The 23,040-nt window shown below is 37.0% G+C and overlaps 1 protein-coding gene across 10 annotated transcripts in view; it reads right to left on the reverse strand.

Annotated features, from left to right (window-relative positions):
* The window catches only part of LOC144960864 (tight junction protein 1-like), a 192,822-nt gene that overhangs the window by 44,125 nt on the left and 125,657 nt on the right, over positions 1-23,040 (reverse strand). For 8 of the 10 annotated variants that reach the window (XM_078894257.1, XM_078894255.1, XM_078894253.1 and 5 more), the window contains 13 exons: positions 21,930-21,980; positions 20,206-20,301; positions 17,694-17,770; positions 17,076-17,289; positions 15,616-15,713; positions 13,561-13,803; positions 12,775-12,835; positions 11,629-11,778; positions 10,428-10,537; positions 10,020-10,155; positions 8,963-9,059; positions 8,056-8,250; positions 3,328-4,080 (listed from right to left, as the gene is read on the reverse strand). In XM_078894257.1, the coding sequence (XP_078750383.1) occupies positions 3,328-4,080; positions 8,056-8,250; positions 8,963-9,059; positions 10,020-10,155; positions 10,428-10,537; positions 11,629-11,778; positions 12,775-12,835; positions 13,561-13,803; positions 15,616-15,713; positions 17,076-17,289; positions 17,694-17,770; positions 20,206-20,301; positions 21,930-21,980 (2,281 nt within the window). The remainder of the gene's footprint in view (positions 1-3,327; positions 4,081-8,055; positions 8,251-8,962; positions 9,060-10,019; positions 10,156-10,427; positions 10,538-11,628; positions 11,779-12,774; positions 12,836-13,560; positions 13,804-15,615; positions 15,714-17,075; positions 17,290-17,693; positions 17,771-20,205; positions 20,302-21,929; positions 21,981-23,040) is intronic. The other 2 variants (XM_078894259.1, XM_078894260.1) reach the window with 1 other exon arrangement.

Below are 23,040 nucleotides of genomic sequence, written 5' to 3' on the forward strand. Positions count from 1 at the left end.
AGACTTGGATGGAAAAACCTATGACAAAGTTTATATTGGAATGAAAATGTGACCTCTTTTTGACCCTTGGAATGAAAGTGTGACCTCTTTTTGACCCTTGGAATGAAAATATGACCTCTTTTTGACCCTTGGAATGAAAATGTGACTTCTTTTTGACCCAAAGTATAAGTACAAATAAAAAGAAGAAGATGGCGTTGGCTGGGTCATGTGGCCAGAATGGAAAAAGGGTCACTTCCCAAGACAGCCTTGTACTGGACAGCAGATGAGAAGAGAAAGCGGGGAAGACCCAAAGAAACCTGGCGAAGGACCATGGAGAAAGAATTAAAGGAAGCAGGCCTGTCCTGGAATACAGCCACCGCAAAAGCAGCCGATCGCAAAAAATGGAGATGTCTGGTGGATGCCCTATGTGCCTCAAGGCCTTAAGAGGATTAAATGAAAAAATGATAAGTACAAAATGTGGCCGTCCACACACATCAGGTATTGCAGTGGAATCCTGTTAAAGCCAACACTGCATAAATGTGGCCGACAGCATTCGTATTTGGCATTACAGTGGAATCCTGTTAAAGCCAACACTGCCATCTTTTTGACCCACTCAAAGAATGAGAAAAAAAATGTGGCCGACAGCATTCGTATTTGGCATTACATTGGAATCCTGTTAAAGCCAACACTGCCATCTTTTTGACCCATACAAAGAATAAGTACAAAATGTGGCCGACAGCATTCATATTTGGTATTGCAGTGGAATCCTGTTAAAGCCAACGCTGCCAGACCAGTAAGATTGGTTGATTTTAAACAAGGTTGACTTTATCCATTATCAATGGAACTCACTTAGATAATGAACAGAACATTTGAGACCCCCAACAAGAGGTGTTAACTTTAAAAGTGTTGATTTAATGAGGAATCCACTGTAATGAAAAACCTAAAATTTGTTAAGTTTAATAAATATAGCTTTTGACTTTAAGTAGACTTTAAATACAATAAATAGGGTGACATAATTTCAATCTCAATGTAATTTTCCACACAACGACTTACACGAAAGGGATACAAGATAAAAACAAGGGACCATCATTAAAGTCAGTGAATTTGCGTAGTCTATGGAAATGAAAGAACTGAAAACCCAAGAACAAAGAGTACACAAACGGTGCTGCTATAATCTGGAGAAAAAAACAAAACATGTACTTAAAATTTTGGCCAGAAAACTCGTTCTTCAAATATCGGTCGATTAAAATGACCCTCATCTTACAAAAACTCTTAAACCTGGGACATCATGAAGTCTTCCTTCCTTAAGTCCATTGTAAAATGGAGCTCACATCTGATTCCATTAAACACAGACTTGTACGGTGTCCATTGTAAAATGGAGCTCACATCTGATTCCATTAAACACAGACTTGTATGGTGTCCATTGTAAAATGGAGCTCACATCTGATTCCATTAAACACAGACTTGTACGGTGTCCATTGTAAAATGGAGCTTACATCTGATTCCATTAAACACAGACTTGTACGGTGTCCATGGTAAAATGGAGCTCACATCTGATTCCATTAAACACGGAGGTATGACACACCATACAAAAACCACTGCCTAGCGAAAGGAGAAAGGGTTAAGTGAACACACTAGTGTCCAGTAACCTAGTTAGGGTGTTTGACCTCCGGCCTCTCTCTCTCTTTGCCTGGCACTAAGTATGAACAAGAGAGAATAATAATAATAAAATATAAGATTAAGATGGAAACAATACCTTTGTATGTGGAATAGTTTCATGTGTTAACAATTTAAAGAGGTTTACAATGGATAATGATGATATACACATTCAAATCTCATAATATTACATTTAAACATACATAAAAATAATAATAATAATAATAATAATAATAATAATAATAATAATAATAATAATAATAATAATAATAATAATAATAATAATAATAATAATAATAATAATAATAATAATAATAATATCATCCCCGAGTCTGCATGTTTTTAATCAAACAAAGAAAATCTTTTCCTCACTTTTCGTTCATGGAGGGGAAAAACAAAACAAAACATACCCAAAAAAAAAGTGATCAACTAAAAGAACTCTTAAGTAGAGGATCACACCATTGTCTTACAGAGAGTGCTGAAATTGTCTATTTCGTTTTATAAATTGTTTCAATTCAGGGGGAAATAAGGGGAGAGAAGACAAGAAAGTTCTCAAGTTGTGAAAAGCATCTCTTCATTTTTGTCTGCCTGTCTTATCAATAGATCCATCAACCCATCAATTCATCCATCAACCCATCCATTCATCCATCAACCCATCCTATTCATCCGTCATCCCATCCATTCATCCACCAACCCATCCATTCATCCACCAACCCACCCATTCCTCCATCATCCCATCCATTCATCCACCAACCTATCCATTCATCCATCAACCCACCCATTCATCCATCAACCCATCCATTCATCCATCATCTCATCCATTCATCCATCAACCCACCCATTCATCCATCAACCCATCCATTCATCCATCAACCCATCCATTCATCCATCAACCCACCCATCCATCCATCAACCCACCCATCCATCCATCAACCCATCCATTCATCCATCAACCCATCCATTCATCCATCAACCCATCCCTATACCAATCCATCCATCTACCAATAAATCAATTCATCATTCCATCAATCCAAACATCCTTCCATCCATAATCATCCATGATAAATAAATTATTATAAAGCTATCAATTCAACGTTTGATTTTAAAATAATATTTGTCATTCATTTATCATCATTACCAATAAATAAGATACAGATTTCAATCATTTATCAATTCACCACGTAATCTCGGCATATTATAGTCAATTACTGTTCTATCCATCTATCTATCAATTACATGCAAGAGTAAGCAAAGCAGGTAGGAGATGGGGGTAGGGGTGTTGGTTCACAAGTAAACATAAAATAAATTACTGTTTGCATATCTCCATTCCTCCCCCCCCCCCCCCCAACACACACACACACACACACACACAATCTCTCTCTCTCTCTCTCTCTCTCTCTCTCAAAGTGCCTCTTCCCTCCTCTTGTACGTTTTTGCAAGGGACGCTCGGTACCAAACATATTCATCCATTCATTTATCCATTAACTCATTCATCCATTAATTCGTAAGCTCATTCATCCATCCATTTATCCATAAACCAATTCATTCATCGATCCGTCAATTCATCCATAAACACATCCATCCATTTATCAATAACCCATTCATCAATCCATTTATCCATTCATCTATCCATGAACCCATCCATCCATCTATCCACTCGGAGCATCCATCTATCCATCAAACATTTCTCACCTTGGTCGTCTGTATCCCATCCCTGCCAGATACTCTTCACTCCTCCCTGCCTCTGCTAATCCTCCTCCTCCCACTCCTCCTCCTCTCCCTCCACTCACACCTCCTCTGACATCCACTGAGGATCTAGCCCGTCCCAGATCATAAGTGTCCATGTAAACCTCGTTGGCAAAAGCCTTGCTGCTGTCGAAGTAGCTGCCCGTGTCCACAGGAATGTTGTTGTTGTTGTTGTTGTTGGTCACGGTGGCGGATGGAGATGATAATGTGGCTGTGTTGGATGAGGGGATGATGATGTTGTGGCGGTGATGAGGATGAAACTGAAGATGATGATAAGCAGAAGGTGGTGTATTTAAGTTATTCGTACTGCTATCTCCATTGGTTGGAATGTTACTGATGTCGAATACACCTCGCTGATGAAGTAAAGATGATGATGATGATGCTGCTGCTGTTGCTGTTGGTGGTGGTAAGCTAGATTTATTGAGGTTGTTGTTAAAATTCTGCTGGGCATTTCGTAGCGACATATACTCGTATGTCTGGTCTTGTTCTGGGGCGGACGGTGAGAGATGATCAAAATGAGGAGACTGTTGCTGTGGTTGTTGTTGGTGATGGTGAGGATGGTGGTGGTGGTGCTGGTGCTGGTGCTGGCCCAGTAAAGACGCCGCCGATGGTGGTGGTGGTAATGGTGGCGTTCCTGTTCCTGTTCTTGCTGCCGCTGCTGAGGTAGATGCTGTGTTGACGTCCGTGTAGTTGTATGCCCTAGAAGTGGTTGGATGATTTGGGTGGATGGGTTGGTAGGTTGGTTGGTAGGCAATGGGTTGGAGGTCGGGGGACAAGGAAGAGAGTTTGTTACATGGGATAGCATGTCATAGAGCAGAAGTGATGCAAAAAAACAAAAAAAAACAAAAAAAAAACAAATATATATATATATATATATTATATATATATATATATATATATATATATATATATATATATAGAATAAATTTTTAAAAAGCACTGGCCTAGAAAAAATACAAATGGATAAATAAATAAATACAAATACACATACTTTCAAAAAAAATAAACAAATAAAAAAACCCAAACCAATGTAAACAAATAAATAAATAAACAAGTAATCAAATAACTTTATAAATAAATAAAAATAAATAAATAAATAAATAAATAAATAAATAAATAAATAAATAAATAAATAAATAAATAAATAAATAAATAAATAAATAAATAAATAAACACGTAATTGAATAAATTTATAAATAATATAAATCAATAAATATAAATAAATAGATAAAAGAATGGGGAAAAAATACGTATGAAATTAAATAAATAAATTAACAAACAAGTACGTGTTTTAATAAATAAATAAATAAAAATACAAATACATAAATATATCAGTAATAAATAAACAAATAAAAATAAATAAGAAATTTGCAATAGTCTTCAAAAGGGAATTTAAAAAAAAAAAAAAATTGGCAGCAGGCACTAGGGCAAGTGATAAATCAAATATAAAGCTGAAAGAATAAATAAAATACAAGTCTACATTGATTATTATTATTTTCTAGTATTCTAATCTCTTCTTAAACTGCTAGTGAATCCGAGTGTAGCCATTGTAATGTGATATAGCCTGCTTGCCTCAAAGAGAATGAGGTGACGATCACCAAAATATAGTGAGCAGTGAGATAAATTCAGCGCTACAGCTGAATCAAAGAGTTGTTTTGATTTCATATCGATCTCCAAAATAAAATTACTCTGATCTTGGTAAAGAAATCTCAAATAGTCCCAGGTTTGAGAATATTTGCCAAGATGAGTGTCCAATCCAGACTTGAAGGGGACGAGTTTTATGGCCAAAATTTTGAATACATGTTTTTTCTTCTTCTTCTTCCAAGTAACGGACGACAGAAAACAACAATGGCTGCAATCTTAGTCTATTTCTATCTAATGTTGCTATTTTTTCCACATTAAAGCAGAAATGACTTCCGAGTAACGGACGACAGAAAACAACAATGGCTGCAATCTTAGTCTATTTCTATCTAATGTTGCTATTTTCCCCCCAATTAAAGCAGAAATGATTCTTCGTGTAAAGCAAAAATGGGTAGCATAACACAAACATTTGGTGATGAGGGGTGGTGGTAACTAGTTACGTTGTGTGCATAGGGTCTACTTCGAATAGAAACATGCAAAATGGGACGATACATTTGTGACCCATCATCTGGATGGATGGACTAGGTGATGAAAATTGAGTATAACAGCCAAAAATGTCACCTACTCTCTCTCTCTAGTACATCAACAATTGAGTGAGACAGAAAGAAATGAACAAAAATAAAATAAAACAGCTTTGAAAAAGAATAAAATACCAAACGCGGAGTGTTGCAGACTCAAAACCCTTCTTCAGCCAAATACAAAAAAAAATATGTAAAAACCGAAATACATCATTTAAAATTCAGTCAAAGTGCTAGAAGCTGTGGACTGCAAAAAAGTAACAAAAAATAAAATTGAATATAACAGCTTGAAATAAAAAGAACAAAATACCAAACACGGAATGTTTTGGGCTCAAAACCCTTCTTCAGCCTACAACAAACAAAAAAAAAAACCCAATAAAAACATATAAATACATTACTTTTAAAAAATAAAATCGACGACTAAGTATTTCGTACGTCCCCCTCTCTCTCTCTCTCTCAAGGGTTTTGAGCCCAAAACGTTCCTGTGTTTGGTACTTTGTTCTTTATTTGAAGCTGTTACATTCAATTTGGTTTATTACTTTTTAACTCTTTCCGTACCGATCATTTTCAGTATTCTCCCAAAATGCCAGGCTGGCTTACCCAGCAGAAAAATTGTTTTTTTTTAAACTCAAACAATCTCTCTACAAAACAACTTTATGTCCTTATTGATTTAACAAAGATCATTCTTCAAAGTTTGTGATGTACAAAATAAATCTGAATAAGGAAAAATGTATATCGTGTCATAACAACTGTGTGACGATTTTGCTGCAGGTGGTGAGGAAAGGGTTAAAAACTCCAGTCCCATTTCACGATGGTATTCCTAGCTGACAAGACATGTCATATCATTTTCATCCTAGATCCACTTGTTTGGTTCTCATTATTCATCCTGACTGAATACCGTCTTCAAATTTTTATATTTGTAACCCCTCGCCTCATAACGGTATTATTATGTCGGGATGATTAAGATACTGAAAATTTAATTTATAACCAGAAATATCAGACTCGAGTTGTCAGTGTGTCTGTCTATCTAGATTAACACTGATGTCTGTAGTAATGCAGACCTGCCAACCTTCCCAGAATGAAAAATGTATTCTATGATCCTAAAAAAGTGTATTGTTTGTTTGTTTGTTTTTAGGTGTTTAACGGCGCTTTCGACACTATTTAGGTCATTTAAGCGCCCGAAGTGTATTGTTTAGCAAAAAAAAAGTGTATTTTGTCCACATGTGTGGAAAATAAAAGTGCGCAAAATACAAACATTTCTATAAAAGCTAACATCAAACTCAAATCAAAAATAAAGTTCGATCTTCATCATTCAAACATTCGTTTGCAGCAATCACTAGTAATTACAACATTATCGGTTGATCCAGAAACTAAAACTTAATGACCATTTAAATCAGTATAAGGCTCAGAAATTGCAATTTCTAAAGGAATCGTATCCACGTATTTGAGTCCAAAAATCGTACTAAAATACGATTAATCGTACTAAAATACGATTAATCATACTAAAATACGATTAATCATACTAAAATACGATTAATTGTACCGGTTGGCAGGTCTGGTAATGTTGTTATTCCAAACAATGGTGAAAACTGAAACCCTTGGATATTGCCCTCGAGACCAGGTTTACTCGTCTTAACTCTCTCAAGTTCACCCTCATTGAAAATCAAACAAATTTTTTGTTCGACTTTCCATGCACATGAACTCGAGAGAGTTAAAGAGGTTTTATAATGTTTGTATTTATAATATAACCAAGCCACTATGTGTCTGTCCATCTGAGTGTGTGTGTGTTTGTAGTGTCTGTGTGTGAGAGAGAGTGTATGTGCCTTTGTGAATGTGTGCGTGTAAGTGCATCTATCTATAGGAGGAACGAAATTAATGTCGTTCAGCTCATTGTTATTGTTTTTCATGATTAAATTCACTCTGTCAATCAGGCTATTATATAAACTTTTTAAGCTTATACACAGTTTTACATGTTGAATGTTGGTACGTTATTATATCCCACTGGTGGATGGATGCTGCATTTTACTTAAATGCATAGCATCTAATCAGGTTCATGCATATTTGTGGACACAGCCAGTCAGTCGATGACTCAATGACTCGGCTCAAATATGCTTGACATTGTTGTTGTTACCACCAAAACAACACACCACAAAAGACTCGATCGAGGGCACACGACAAGAAATAATGACGTGAAGTTGAATGTAAGCTTCAATTTAATTACAAAAACAGATCAAATAAACGTTTCAGGTTTCCCCTTTATCAACAAAACAGGATGAATGAAATACCAGAGATGGATGAGATGATGTGGTAGTGGCGTAGTTAAGATGAATCACTACCACATCATCTCATTCATCTGTGGTGTTTCATTCATCCTGTTTTGTTGATAAAGGGGAAACCCGAAATGCTCATTTGATCTGCTTTTGTAATTAAATTGAAGCTTACATTCAACTTCACGTTATTATTTATTTCTTCGAGCTTCGAGCAGCAACATTTACACGACAATAAATAAACTCACCTGTTAGAGTTTTCGTAATTCCTCATCTTTCGTTCCTCCGAGTCCAATATCCCAGCAGCCATGGGTCCCCTCTGCTTGAGACTGTACGTTTTGACAGGGACAGGGGGCGGTTCCTTCTTTTTGATTGGCAGCTGTGGGGGTGGATCTGTGACAGGTGGGGGCGGTCCCTTTGGTTTTGATTGGTTGTCTTGACGTCTGTCAATTGAAGGATGTGTGAAATTGAAACATACTGACAAATTGGTTTAACTGACGACTTCCTTCAGAGGCCCCTGTTCAGGCCATGTTTAAGTTCGATGGTGGTAATTTTATTTTACATATAAATGTAGAAAGACTGAACAAACACTGCTTCTCTTTTGGAGGGAACACAACAAACTAAAGTGATCACTGGTAGCCTCCTTTTATTATTCTTACAAACGAGGAGACTTCACAGAGCATAAGGGAATTAACTCATTAATTTGATGAACGAATTATAAGGTCAATAAGTATAAGTCAACAGCCCCTACCCAGAGAAATCAAAAAGAGGAATAGAGAAGGAACGTGTGATATAAAAAAACTAGTTCTTTTCTCATTGGAAGTGTTAAAAAAAAATGTTTAATTGAGCTTTTATATAGCGTAATATCCCCTAAATATGCTCAAAGCGCTTTACAAGGGGTCCCTTACCAACAGCAACATTTAACTTCTAGGACGGGACATGATGCCTGTTAGGTGATATTACAATTTTTTTTCGGACAGAAACAATGCTGTTAACGGCCAGGTACTCATTTTACACCTGAGTACGGTGATAGAATTTGAGTAAAGAGCATTCTTCAAGGACTCAACTATGCCCCGAGCGAGCTAGGCTCAAACCCAGGACCTTCCAACCCGAAAGCGAGTGTCATACCACAAGACCACATATATGATGACTCACCTGTACTTAGCGGTCAAGTCGGATAATTTTGCTCTGTCCACTGTGGCACTGGACACTGGATGGGCCGTGCTGCGTGTGAACCTGTAGGGGTCATGACCTGGGAACAGACAAGGAGAAAAAAAACGTTGATAAGGAAAAATAATAATAATAAAAATAAAAACACAAAAAACAAAACGAACATAACAACACACTTTTGTTGTGTTGTGTGTCTTGACCTAAAGGCATCAAGAAAAAGGTTTTTCGCATGTTTAAAAAAAAAAATTAAAAAAAAAAAAATTCCCTTTATTCATCCCATAGGGGAAATTTGTCCCTAGGGTCTACTCTGCTCCAGTGCAGCGCCGCAAATTGAGCTAGGGCAAGGTGACTTGCTCAAGGCCATACAACGCAAAGGCGTGTAATCGAACTGGGCACCTTTCGAGTATGAAGCAAAGACCGCACCGCTGAGTCACGCTGCCCCTAGTTTTAAGTCTGAATAATACCAAGCAGCTAGAAGCAGTGTAGTGTAAAGAGTAATGAATAAAAATGAATAAAAACAGCTTTGAAAAGGAACAAAAATACCAAAACCCGGATCGTTTCTGGCTCAAAACCCTTCTTAAGCCAATAACTTAAATTTTTTCAAATTAAAAAAAAAAAAAAATTCAGACAGATGGCAGTTACTCATTGATAATACACCATTACAATAATAATTATCATTATTATAATTACTATTATTATCATCATCATCATCATCCTCATCCTCGTCGTCATCATCGTCATCATTATTATTATTATCATCATCACCATCACCATCATCATGATATATTATTATTATAATTTTTATGATTATTTTTATGATTATTATTATTACTATTATTATTATTATTATTATTATTATTATTATTATTATTATTATTATTATTATTATTATTATTATTATTATTATTATTATTATTATTATTATTATTATTATTATTATTATTATTATTGTCATCATTATTTTTATTATCATTATCAAAATCATTTTTGGATGGGGGGATGGAAAGCCTACAAAAATCCCCCAAATTCCACCACCACTCACTTTTCCCTCTGTCAGAGCCTGTCGCGTTGAGATGAGCAAATTTCTCTCTGAGTTTGGTGTCGTCGTGTTTGTTCTGTGGACTGCTGACGTACTTGGTGTAGGAGTCACTGGACTGGGACACATTGTCTGGGACAGCCTGGGGAGGGAGGGAGGGAGAGAGGGAGAGAGAGAGACTGACTTACTTCAAGCGTTTTAAAATTTAAAATTAAAAAAAAAAAAAAATTTTCATGACAAAAATGAGTTGAACTGAAACAACTCTTCAACAGCTAAAACAAAATTCAGAGAGAGAGAGAGAGAGAGAGAGAGAGAGAGAGAGAGAGAGAGAGAGAGAGAGAGAGAGAGAGAAAGAGAGAGAGAGAGAGAGAGAGAGAGAGAGAGGGAGGGAGGGGTTGGTGGGAGAATACGTACAGGATAATCTCTGTTCCAGGACTGGTTAGGGGAGGATACTCCAGGAGGATATGGTGGGAAGTTCCCTCCCCTGTCTCCATAGTAATCCTGGTAGTCGCCATGGAAACGATCTGTAACATTGAAAACGTGAAGAGAGATAGATAGATATAAACATAAACAGTTGAACTGACTGTAAAGCAATGTCTATAAAATAGATGATTGATAGATTATATAAAAATTGTCCGACAATTATACATGTAGGGATCTCTAGCCGTAAACAATGGTACGGCTAGTGACCTTGACAATGGACATTCCTACTTCCGCTTTGCCTCATCCCGAGCTGACCCGGCTCATATAAAAGCCGAGGGGACCTCTCGAATCTCTCACTTATCCTACAGACATCAAACCTTCTTCTTACAAACACTTGACAGACACGCATTTTACACTTCTTTCTATTTACCTACCGCCTTGATTCAGGGTAAGCTATATTTTTATACTTTAACATTATCTATTTAATATCTAGTTTTAACTCAGTAATTCCGTGATTCACCGGCCATCTGGACCCATCCTAGCCATGGAGTCCTACAGCCAGAATACCCAGTTCTGGCAATCACGGTAGTTACTCCATACAATTTCAATTTACGATAAATTACTAAGCAAAAAGGAATAATTAATATGAAAGCTTCAAAAAAGAACAAAATACCAAACACAAAATAGTAAGAGTTGATATTATTTGGCAGATACAGATAAAGATACATAGATATAGATACAGATATAGATCCGCAACAAGACAGTCAGTCCATCAATTGGATTCAGTAGTCTGATGTCACGTCGCCAGGCAGCGGTGGCCATCTTGGTTCTAAACAAAGAAAATCATCACTTTTTATTCTTCATGCTGGCTAGAACTTTTCATATGCCTTGTGATCAGAATGTGTAAAAGTCAAAACATTATCAAATTTATGGGGTTTTTTTCCTTTGGATACACTTTTATGCTCGCCAGAGAAATATTTCATACGGCGTCCGCCATTGTTCCGATAGTTTAGAGCCAGTGTTACTAAGTTACCATGCATCATTAGGAAGGAAGTGACGTTACGACTGTTGAAGAGTATTGATATTACTAGTCCAAAAAAGTATGATTATCTTTTATTGGAAAAAAAAAAACAAACTTTTTTTTAAACAAAAAAAATAAAGAAAACAAAATTTTAAATAAATATTCCCTTACCAGGTTCAATGCGAGATCGTAGCTTTTCACTCGGGGTCAAGGTTGCATAAGGGTCGATATGTGCCCGACTGGCAGCGTAACTCCTGGGGTCAGCGTTGTGATCGGTGTAGTAGGATGGGTAATATCTGTCTTCAGGGTGCATGAGGTCATCTGGAGGAAATGAATAACATGTCTACCTTTAAAAATCGGACAGAATTTTGTTGTTTTGTTTTTAAGGGTTTTACAGCGCTTGCAACACATTTAGGTTATATCAGCGCCAGTAAAAAGGAAATAAATGGGATAGTAATAAGTTATAGAATTACAATTAAAGCACCCAAGAGAAAGTAAGACAAAGGGGAACTGGGAACAAATAGGGATCAGATGTAGATTCCAAGAGCAAACCACCAATGTACTTAGTTTGAGATCACCTATAAGTCTCATCCGGACACAAGCACAAAATCCAACAAAGAGGAATACACTCAAATGTTTACATTATACATAATACAAAAATAACAAATATACTAATACATAACAGAGAGATGATTTACAAGGAAAAAAATATCATCTCCCAAAACAATAACTATGCATTTGACTGTTTCCCTCCCAGCCAGGACTCCGGCCAGGGCCAGGACAAAACCAAGTAACTCATTCCAAGACAAAGACAGAAAGCATGTTGGAAAACAGATATAAGGGGATAGAAGACGCAGTATGTACCTCCCTGCCCACAATGGGAGGTCAGGAACCCCACCCAGCGGACAGAATTGATACCATCAGTGCTGATGGTGACAACAAGATAAATAGTGAGCTATACCGATCCTCTAAATCTAACATGGCCCAACCAAATAATATTTAATTTACTTCTGGGCTATGAAAAAAAAAAAAAAACTAAAGCGTTTAATTATCTAGAAAAAGCTGTTTGATTTTTATTATTATTTTTGTTCTTTTTATATTTTGGAAAAAAAAAATAGAAATAGAAACTGCATAATGTCTCTGATCCTCAGAATAATAATGGCAGTTGAAAAAACAATTGCTTAAAAATATGCATGTCACGACTGCACAGATTTTATGTCAGAGACTCTGGAATGGGAGCAGGTAGAAAACTGTAAAAAGAAAAACCAAAAACAAAACAATACAAACAAACAAAAAAAACAAACAAAACGTACTCACCCTCTCTGTAAGGTCTGGGACTGACATCCTGACTGGACATTCTAGAGTCGTGAGATGGAATCTGGGAAAGTGGTAAAATAATAAATAAATAAATAAATAAATAAAAAGCATCTATGGTTATTTCCTTGTGCCCTGATGATGCAGTGAATGAATGAATGAATGAACCTGTAGTGGAAACAACATCGTAGGCAAAGTAAAAGATGAGAATACTGTAGTAATTAAAGCTTTTTAAATAGTCGGAAGGTCCACAACAACATGGCGCAGAATGGTGGAGAAGGAGAGGAATAAAATTGGTTATTTCATTGTGCCCTGATGATGCAGTGAATAAACCTGTAGTGGAAACAACATTGTAGGCAAAGTAAAATGTGAGAATACTTTAGTAATTCAAGCCTCTTAAATAGTCGGAAGGTCCAAAACAAAATGATGCAGAATGGTGGAAAAAAGAGAGCAGAGGAATAAAATTGGTTATTTCATTGTGCCCTGATGATGCAGTGAATAAACCTGTAGTGGAAACAACATTGTAGGCAAAGTAAAATGTGAGAATACTTTAGTAATTCAAGCCTCTTAAATAGTCGGAAGGTCCAAAACAAGATGGCGCAGAATGCCGGATTGCTTACATCTGATGGAAAGTACTTTGTGGAAAAACTTGTGTCACATACTAAGGGAACAATCAAATGCTGTTGTTTGTTGGGCACAATTGAAACTGAGAAAGACACCAGCTGAAATGGCCTTATGTCTCGGTGTAAATACTTTCTTGTGAATACTCATCAACGTTACTTTCCTTACCCTTTGGTTTTTATAAGTGGGTGGTGACGGGTACGGGGGGATGCCTGGAATGTTCTCCATGGTGTTGACACTGGGGTCAGACGATGACCTCACTAGCCGGGGTTTCAAGGTTGCGGATGACGAGGGTTGAATATCAAAATCGTCCCTTGGTCTTGGCAACTCAACATCACTGTCAGCACCGGCGGCGTAGGAGAATCTTGGAGACATTGGGAACATGAATTCTTCGTTCATGTCTTCTTGTGGCTGTTTGGATGGATGGATGGATGGGTAAATGGGTGGATGGATGAATAGGTGGATAGATGGATGGCTAAATGGGTGGTTGGATGGATGAATAGGTGGATGGGTGGATGGATGGATGGATGGATATGGGTGGATGGATGGGTGGATGGATGGATGGGTAAATGGGTGGATGGATGGATGGATGGATGGATGGGTAAATGGGTGGATGGATGAATAGGTGGATAGATGGATGAGTGGATGAATAGGTGGATAGATGGATGAGTGGATGAATAGGTGGATGGATGGATGGGTGGATGAATGGGTGGATGGATGGGTGGATGAATGGGTGGATGGATAAATGGATGGATGTGTAGATGGATGGATGAATAGATGGGTAAATGGAAGGATGGGTGAATAGATGGTTGAATAGGCGGATGAATGGATGGATGGATGGATTATTTATAGTAATGTATTTATGTTTTCATTGATTTTTTTTTAGAAACGTTGGTTGAGCCCAAGCCTTCCGTGTTTGGTGCTTTGTTCTATTTTGAAGCAGTCATTATACTCATTTTTGTTTATCACTTTTTACAGCCTTGTATCACTTTGACTTGTAAAAGTTCAGCAAATGTTTTCCCCCCTGAATGGACAACAGAGGACTCCCCCCCACCCCCTATCCATACCATGAGACGCCTCACCAATTTGTAACTAAATAAATAAATAATAACAGGAAATTAAATACTGTCCCATCATTGTTTTTTCGTTTTTTTTTTGTTTATTCGCCTTAACAATGCCAACTCCCTCGTCCCTCATTCGTCCTTAGTGTTTCTTTCAATGAACTTTTTTTCATATAGCGCAATATCCACTAAACGTGCTCAAAGCACTTTACAAGGGGTCCCTGACCAACAGCAACGCGTAACATGTAGAACGAGACATGACGCCTGCCGTGAATGTGGGCGTCACTTCGAGTGTGTCAGTCTGTTTCTAGTATCCAGTTAGTAATTTGCCTCCATAAATCTCTGTCCAGTGCAAGTGTTCTAAGCTTTAGAATGTCATCATGTGTGTTAAGGTGCTGAGGCAGTTGGATGTTTCCTTGTATTGTTGAAATCAGTTCTTCGGTTGTTCAATAGATAGAAGCTTCCATTTCATTCTTCTTCTTCTTCAAGTACCAAGTCTGTGCCAGACATCGGTGATCATGGTACGCCATTCATCTCTCTGATCAGATATCCTCAGCCAAAAACATCCCAATCTACATTCTTCTTCTTCAAGTACCAAGTCTGTGCCAGACATCGGTGATCATGGTACGCCATTCATCTCTCTGATCAGATAACCTCAGCCAAAAACATCCCAATCTACATTCTTCTTCTTCAAGTACAAGTCTGTGCCAGACATCGGTGATCATGGTACGCCATTCATCTCTCTGATCAGATAACCTCAGCCAAAAACATCCCAATCTACATTCTTCTTCTTCAAGTACCAAGTCTGTGCCAGACATCGGTGATCATGGTACGCCATTCATCTCTCTGATCAGATAACCTCAGCCAAAAACATCCCAATCTACATTCTTCTTCTTCAAGTACCAAGTCTGTGCCAGACATCGGTGATCATGGTACGCCATTCATCTCTCTGATCAGATATCCTCAGCCAAAAACATCCCAATCTACATTCTTCTTCTTCAAGTACCAAGTCTGTGCCAGACATCGGTGATCATGGTACGCCATTCATCTCTCTGATCAGATAACGTCAGAAAACTAATATTACTCTTCTCTTTCTTTGTCACATTATTTATTGTTATTTAACTCCTTGGAGCTTCAAGCACCAACAGGTTTTCATACTCACCAATTTGTACGACATCCAGCAGGGCTGGGTCTGTTGTGTGTCTATCATGTCGTAGAGTTTGGGAAACCAGGCGTCTGTACCCATGTGCTGGATCACTCCTACAGGAAAACGGATGATAAGAAATATATATATATATATATATATATATATAAAGATTCAAAGGTACAAAATTTAAAGTTGGCCATGATTTTTCTACAGAGAGGACCTAAAAAATATCTCATATGTCATCTATCTGGAATGTAGTAATGTATTTATGTCTTTATTGTATTTTGCTGTTGGCTGAAGAAGGGTTTTGAGCCCGAAACGTTCCATGTTTTTGTATTTTGTTCTTTTTTTTACAAGCTGTTCTATTCATTTATGTTTATTAACTTTTTACAGTCCACAGCTTCTGGCAGCCTAGTATCATTTTGCCTAGTTGCAGGGAACACCAACCAGTGGAGCCAATTTAGGTCATCGTAGTAGAATCGTTCGATTACACTTCTATGTTCAAGGTATCAATCCAGGTTCGGAAGTCATCATCACATTTGTTGATGGTTTCTAATCTCCCTTCCAGTTTTGTCTATGGGCAATCTAGTACGAGGTGGTTTGCATCTTGTGGTGCTTGGTTGCACTTTGGGCATGTTGGTGATTCTTGGAGCCCCCATTTGTGCATGTTGGCAGCTGTTCTTGTATGTTTTGACCGTAGTCTATTTGCAGCTACCCAGTATTTTCTTGGTTGATCCTGTAGACCTGGGAGACTTTTACAGGGATCTTCAATTAGTTCCCCTCCTGTTGGTTTATTCCTTTTCCATTCCTCGCACCAGGCTTCTTGCGTGTTGTAGTTTTCTTTCTTTGATAGGTAGAAAGGTCATTGTATGGATCAAAGGTTGGACTGCTACATCTCAGCTTAACTAGACAGGCCGATGAATATCGAAATTTTGATATCTTGAAATATCAACCACATTTCCTCTAAAAATTTTGGTTAATATTCCAAACCCAAAAGGAAAATTGTGAATTCGGTTTAGGCTAAATTTGACGGAAAAAAAAATTTAATTAATTAAATCTGTACACAGCTATCACTAGAGGGAACGATTGGGGCTTGAACCAGCTTTCTTAGTGTTTGAGTAAAGTGTTTTACCAAGGAGGCCCCACATAATCAAAAAAAAAAAAAAAAAATACACACTCACAAACACACACTCACACACACAAACAAACACAAAAATATTACAAATGTTAACTCACTCAACCCAAACACCGACTATATCTGTAGTATATCCGGGGTTACTTTTATCCCTTGCCTATTTATTACATTTTTATGAGACAAATTATAGGCGTACTATCAAAGCTAATGTTTTTAGTTTTTACATGTTAATGGTAGTTGAATAAAACTATCTATGTACATGCTCATTTTTAATACATTTTTTCCTATTTTGAAAAGAAACAAAATTCTCTAGGATTGAGTGAGTTAATGTAAAACTTACCTGTAAATAGATGAGTATAGTTCCTCTCCAGTTTTTCACTGTGTTCTTGTAACTTTCTTGCATTCTTGCCGCCGCCTGCCCCCTTCCATCTGGTTCTGACATCCTTGACTGCCTGGCGACTCTGTGGCTGGAGGAAAATGACCAGTGGGCAGTATTGGCCGTATTGGAGTCGGTCAACCGTGGATGGAGTCACGTCCAGGAGACAATGTTTGCCCTGTGGAGGTCAAGTTTAAAATGGTGATGATGATGATGATGAGGGTGGTTGTCGGGGTGGTGGACGTGATGATGTGAATGTGGTAATGATGATGATGATGAGGGTGGTTGTAGTGGTGGTGGAGGTGATATTGTGAATGTGGTGATGATGATGATGAATAAAGATGATAATGATAATGATGATGATGATGATGATGACTGATGACGGTGATGATGATGATGATGATGGTGTGATAATGATGATGATGATGGTGATAATGATGGTGATGATGATGATAATGATGATGATGACAATGATGATGGTGGTGATGATGACAATGACGATGAGAATGATGACGATGATGATGATGACAATGATGGTGATGACGATGATGATGACAATATTGAAAATGATGATAAACAAACCTTATTGATGGCCTCCCTTATAGCACCCAGCCTAATAATAGCAGTCTTCCCTTTCTTGTCTCCATCACTCTCTATCTCTGTGGACAACAAACACAGGACACCAAACTATAAAAGATTGACCAAGACTTGTTCTGTTTTCAGATACTAGCCATTAACCCCGGCTCTCTTTATTTCAAACAAAGACAAAAAATGTAGGCTACTACGTGCTAAGTAAATCAAGTGAATGAAGTGAGTCGGATGGACAGATAGATGGAAGGGAAAGAAGCCTGTTGTACGAATAAAGCAAAGGGGAATAACTCTAATAATTCAAAGGGCCAAATAAGAACAACAAGGGAGTTTGTTTGTTTTTAAGGGTTTTACGGCGCTTGCAACACATTTAGGTTATATCAGCGCCAGTAAAAAGGAAGAAAATGGGATAGTAAAAAGTTATAGAATTACAATTAAAGCATCCAAGAAAAAGTAAGTCAAAGGGGAACTGGGAACAAATAGGGATCAGATGTAGATTCCAAGAGCATACCATCAATGTACTTAGTTTGAGATCACCAATAAGTCTCATCCGGACACAAGCACGGCCTCCACTAAGAGGAATACACTCAAATGCTTACATTATAAATTATAACAAATATAATAATACATAACAGAGAGATGATTTCCCGACCAGGGCCGGGACAAAACCAAGCAATTTCATTCCAAGACAAAGATGGAATGCAAGTTGGAAAACAGATATAGGGTGATAGAAGACACAATAAGTACCTCCCTGCCCACTAGGGAAGGTAGGAACCCCACCCAGAACAAGGGAGTGATAAAGTAGATTAGGAAAGCATAACGAAAGGTTGTGTAATCTATTACACAAACATTTTTTTTTTTTTTTTTGTTTGTTTGTTGCTTTAGGTCTTTTCCAATACAATTGAGGTTATATGAGAGACCGCTGAAACAAAAAAAAAAAACAAGCAATCTAACAAAAATAGTACAAATGTCAATCAAAATCATAACCTAAAGATATCATAAGCTAAATTATAAATAGCCAAGAACAAACAGGCAGAAGATTTACAGAAAAAAAAATATCCCCTGTCAAAAATACAATCACAAACCAAAGAAGCAGGATAGGCTAGTAAAGAGAAGAAGAAACGACATCACTATCGGATCGTACACCCATCAAACATCATAGGTATATGATTCAAGGGTATGACAATCCAATCCCTAAACTGACCCCCTTCTATCAATTAAAAAAAAAAAGAAACTTAAGCATTTATATAGCGCAATTTCCACTAAAAACCACATTATCTCATTCATCTGTGGTGTTTCATTCATCCTGTTTTGTTGATAAAGGGGAAACCCCGAAACATTCATTTGATCTGTTTTTGTAATTAAATTGAAGCTTACATTCAATTTCACATTATTATTTATAACTAAAAAAAATAATAAAATAAAATAAATTGAGCTTTATATAGCGCAATATCCACTAAATGTGCTCAAGGTGCTTTACAAGGGGTACCTGGCCAACAGCTACACTTAACACATAAGACAAGACATGACGTCTGATAGGCGATATTACATATTTTTTCGGACAGAGACAACACGGTTAACAGCCAGGTACTCATTTTATACCCGAGTACGACGATAGAATGTGAGTAAAGAGCCTTTTCCAAGGACTCAACTATGCGCTGCTTGGGACTCGAACCCAAGGACCTTCTGATCCGAAGGCAAGTGTCATACCAAAAGACCAATCAAATACACTCAATGCGGGGCGTGAAATTCTGAATGGTTCCGAATCGAATGCTTTTCCATGGATTTACCATGCTTAATGGCCTGAACAATACTTATTTTATTCCTCTTGCAGGCCAATTGGGACACAATTTTCATATCACACACAATACAAGCAACTTGGGCACCCTTTGTGTCTTGTAATGGGGCTATTCAAAAATAATATAAATAAATAAATAATGAAAGAAATGAAAAAAAAAAACAGAAAGAATGAATGAAAGAAAGAGAGAAAGAAAGAAAAAAGGAATAAAGAAGAAAAGAAAGAAAAAAGGAATAAAGAAGAAAAGAAAGAAAAGAGAAAGAAAAAAAAGAAAGAAGAAAGGAAAAAAAAAAGAAAGAAACAAAAGAAAGAAGAAAAGAAAGAGTAAAGATAAAAAAAAATTAAAATCGAAAGAAAGAGAGGAAGAAAGATAAAGAAGAAGGGATTAAAGGAAGAAAAAAAGAAAGAAAAAACGAAAAAAAACGAATGTATGAAAGGAAGAAACAAAAGACGAATTAATGAAAGAAAGAAAAAAAGAGAATGAAAGAAACAAAGGGAGAAGAAAGAAAGAAAGATAAAAGTAGAAGAAAGAAAGAAAGATAAAAGTAGAAGAGAGAAAGAAAGAAAAAGAAAGAAAGGCAGAAAGAAAGAAAGAAAGATAGAAAAAAAGAAAGAAAGAAAGGCAGAAAGAAAGCGATAAAGAAAGAAAAAACCAAACAACTAAAGATGCAGACATCTAGTGAGATTCCAATCAGACTTCAGACTTACGGGGAGAGTCAAATTTATCAGGATATTCTGCCAGCAGTCTGTCCCTGGCAATGTCCGCTATGGCACCAAATATCACCACAGGCCTCACAAAACCAGCTGGGGAAAACCAATCACAAACAGGGGATTTGTTAAAAAACAAACAAAAAAAACCAACAATTTTAGGTGAACTTTTATAAAGGTCTTGTGCTATGGGAACCACCTGAGCGAACCAGAAGCAGAGGCAGACAGAATACAACATACATTGACTGTCTGCTAGATGACACAGGACTGGACAACACCCGGGAGCTGCGTACACTTATGGAGGACAGGACAGAATGGCGAGGACTTGTGGCTCATGTTGGGCGCCCTAAGTAAGTAAGTAAGCAAGTTTATAAAGGTCAATATCCACTAAATGTCCCAACAGTCTGTCTCTGGCACCAAATATCACCACAGGTCTCACAAAACCAGCTGTGGAAAACCAATCACAAACAGGGGATTTGTTATAAAAAAAACAAAAAAAAAAACAAAACAACAACAATGGGCATGATCTATATTACATTTCCATGTGCTCGAGGTCATTGGTCACATTGGAATATGTGCTGAAAGTAACCCACATTGTGAAAAGTGTTCACAGTTTTTGAAATATCTAACATCACGATTGGTCATTTTGTTCAGCTTGACACATGGGTATGTTTACAAATTTCATACACAAACAGCGTGTTCACATTTCTGAAGAAATATCCAATCGTTGGACAGCAACAAATCATGTGATTGATGACTTGGTTGGACGAAAACATGAATATAGATCGCTCCCATTTTAGGTGAGCTTTTATAAAGGTCAATATCCACTATATGTCCCTACAGTCTCGTCTCTGGCACCAAATATCACCACAGGCCTCACAAAACCAGCTGTGGAAAACCAATCACAAACAGGGGATTTATAAAAATAAACAAAAAAAAAAAGCAAAAAATCAAAAAATAACAATTTTATTATTTTAAAAAAAAAAATACTACAACTATATATATATTTTTTTTTCATGAGCTTTTATATATAGCAATATCCACTAAACGTGCTCAAAGCACTTTACAAAGGGTCCCTGGCCAACAAGGTGAGCTTTTATAAAGGTCAATATCCACTAAATGACCCAACAGTTTGTCTCTGTCACCAAATATCACCACAGGTCTCACAAAACCAGCTGTGGAAAACCAATCACAAACAGGGGATTTGTTCCAAAAAAAAACAAAACAAAAAAAAAACAATCATGGGAGGTCAGAACACCCCACTTATCTCTGACCCAACCTATCACGGGAGGTCAGGAAAGCCCACCCACCATGGGAGGTTAGAAGACCTTGCCCAAGGCGAGTTCAGCATAGAAACAGATAGATACAGGAAATAAATACAAGGCAAATAAGGAAAGAACTTTCCAAGATTTTTTTTTACAGAGAGGACCTAAAAAATACATCTGTCGTCTATCTGGAATGTAGTAATGTACTTATGTCTTTAGGCTAATATTGACGGAAAAATTAAATCTGTACACAGCTATCGCTACAGGCAAGATTGGGGCTGGAACCAGCTTTCTTAGTGTTTGAGCAGAGTGTTTTAAGGAAACAACCAAAAAAACAAAAAAAAACTTACGCTCCTGCATGACGAGCAAGGGCTGGAACCAGCTTTCTTAGTGTTTGAGCAGAGAAGAGTGTTTTAAGGAAACAACAAAAAAAAAACAAAAACAAAAACAAAAACTTACGATCCTGCATCACGACTCTCTCATAGGCAGGGAATTTGGTCTCCAGATTGGCTGTGGGATGGAGATGGAAGAAAATATTACAACTATATCATTTCTATTCTTTGGTGCTTCTTCAATACCCATATTTGGAATATTGAAATTGTATGATATATACCATATACGCACTTTTATATATATACATTTAAATTCCTTGACTTAATATACGCAAGATTCTTTTTTTTGGGTTGTTGTTTTTTTGTTTTGTTTATATTTGTACCTATTTTCTTTTCCATGTTTTCACTCTACAGTCTACCACTGTAATATGTTAAACCTTGAACTTTTATATATAGCAATATCCACTTAACCTGCTCAAAGCACTTTACAAAGGGTCCCTAGCCAACAGCAACATTAAACATTTAGGATGGGACATGACAACTTTAAGGCGATATTACTAAAAAAAATATTTTCAGACAGAGACAATGCTGTTAATGGCCAGGTACTCTTTTTACACCTGAGTACGGTGCGAGAATGTGAGTAAAGAGCCTTCTCCAAGGACTCAACTATGCGCCGAGCGAGGCTCAAATCCAGAACAGACCTTCCGATCCGAAAGCGAGTGTCATACCACACTAGGCCACATAGTCGCAACTGTACATCTGGTGGATTTTAAAGATGTACATGTCACTAGCCACATTCAAAGGTCCTATCAATGGTCAGAGATGGTAACAACAGCAAACCCAATTCGTGATGGGTTACTACTGACTGCAGACCTGCCAACTTGAAATGTAAAAAAAATCGTAGTTTTCAGAGAGAAGAAATAGAAGTTACTATAATTAACTTTACAAATTAATATTTTACATTTATCAGTATTAAATATGTCTTCAAAACCCTGAATAGATGCTTTGTGGCATCAAAGTTTTCTTTTTATCACATTGTAATGAATCAAAAATGTCTATTTATTTCTATTGTTGAAGCCAAAAATTCGTATTTTTATCATTTTTTTTCGTAGTGGTTGGCAGGTTTGTGACTGTAATACAAAACATTCCTGTGTATATTGTACACTGTCAATGAGTTAAAGATTTAAGCGGATAAATGTTATTATTCTTTTTAAAATAATGTTTCTTTTATTTTCACA

This window comes from Berghia stephanieae, chromosome 15 (genome assembly GCF_034508935.2).
Source record: "Berghia stephanieae isolate SIO BIC M18660-M18661 chromosome 15, UCSD_Bste_1.3, whole genome shotgun sequence".
Lineage (NCBI taxonomy): Eukaryota > Metazoa > Mollusca > Gastropoda > Nudibranchia > Aeolidiidae > Berghia > Berghia stephanieae.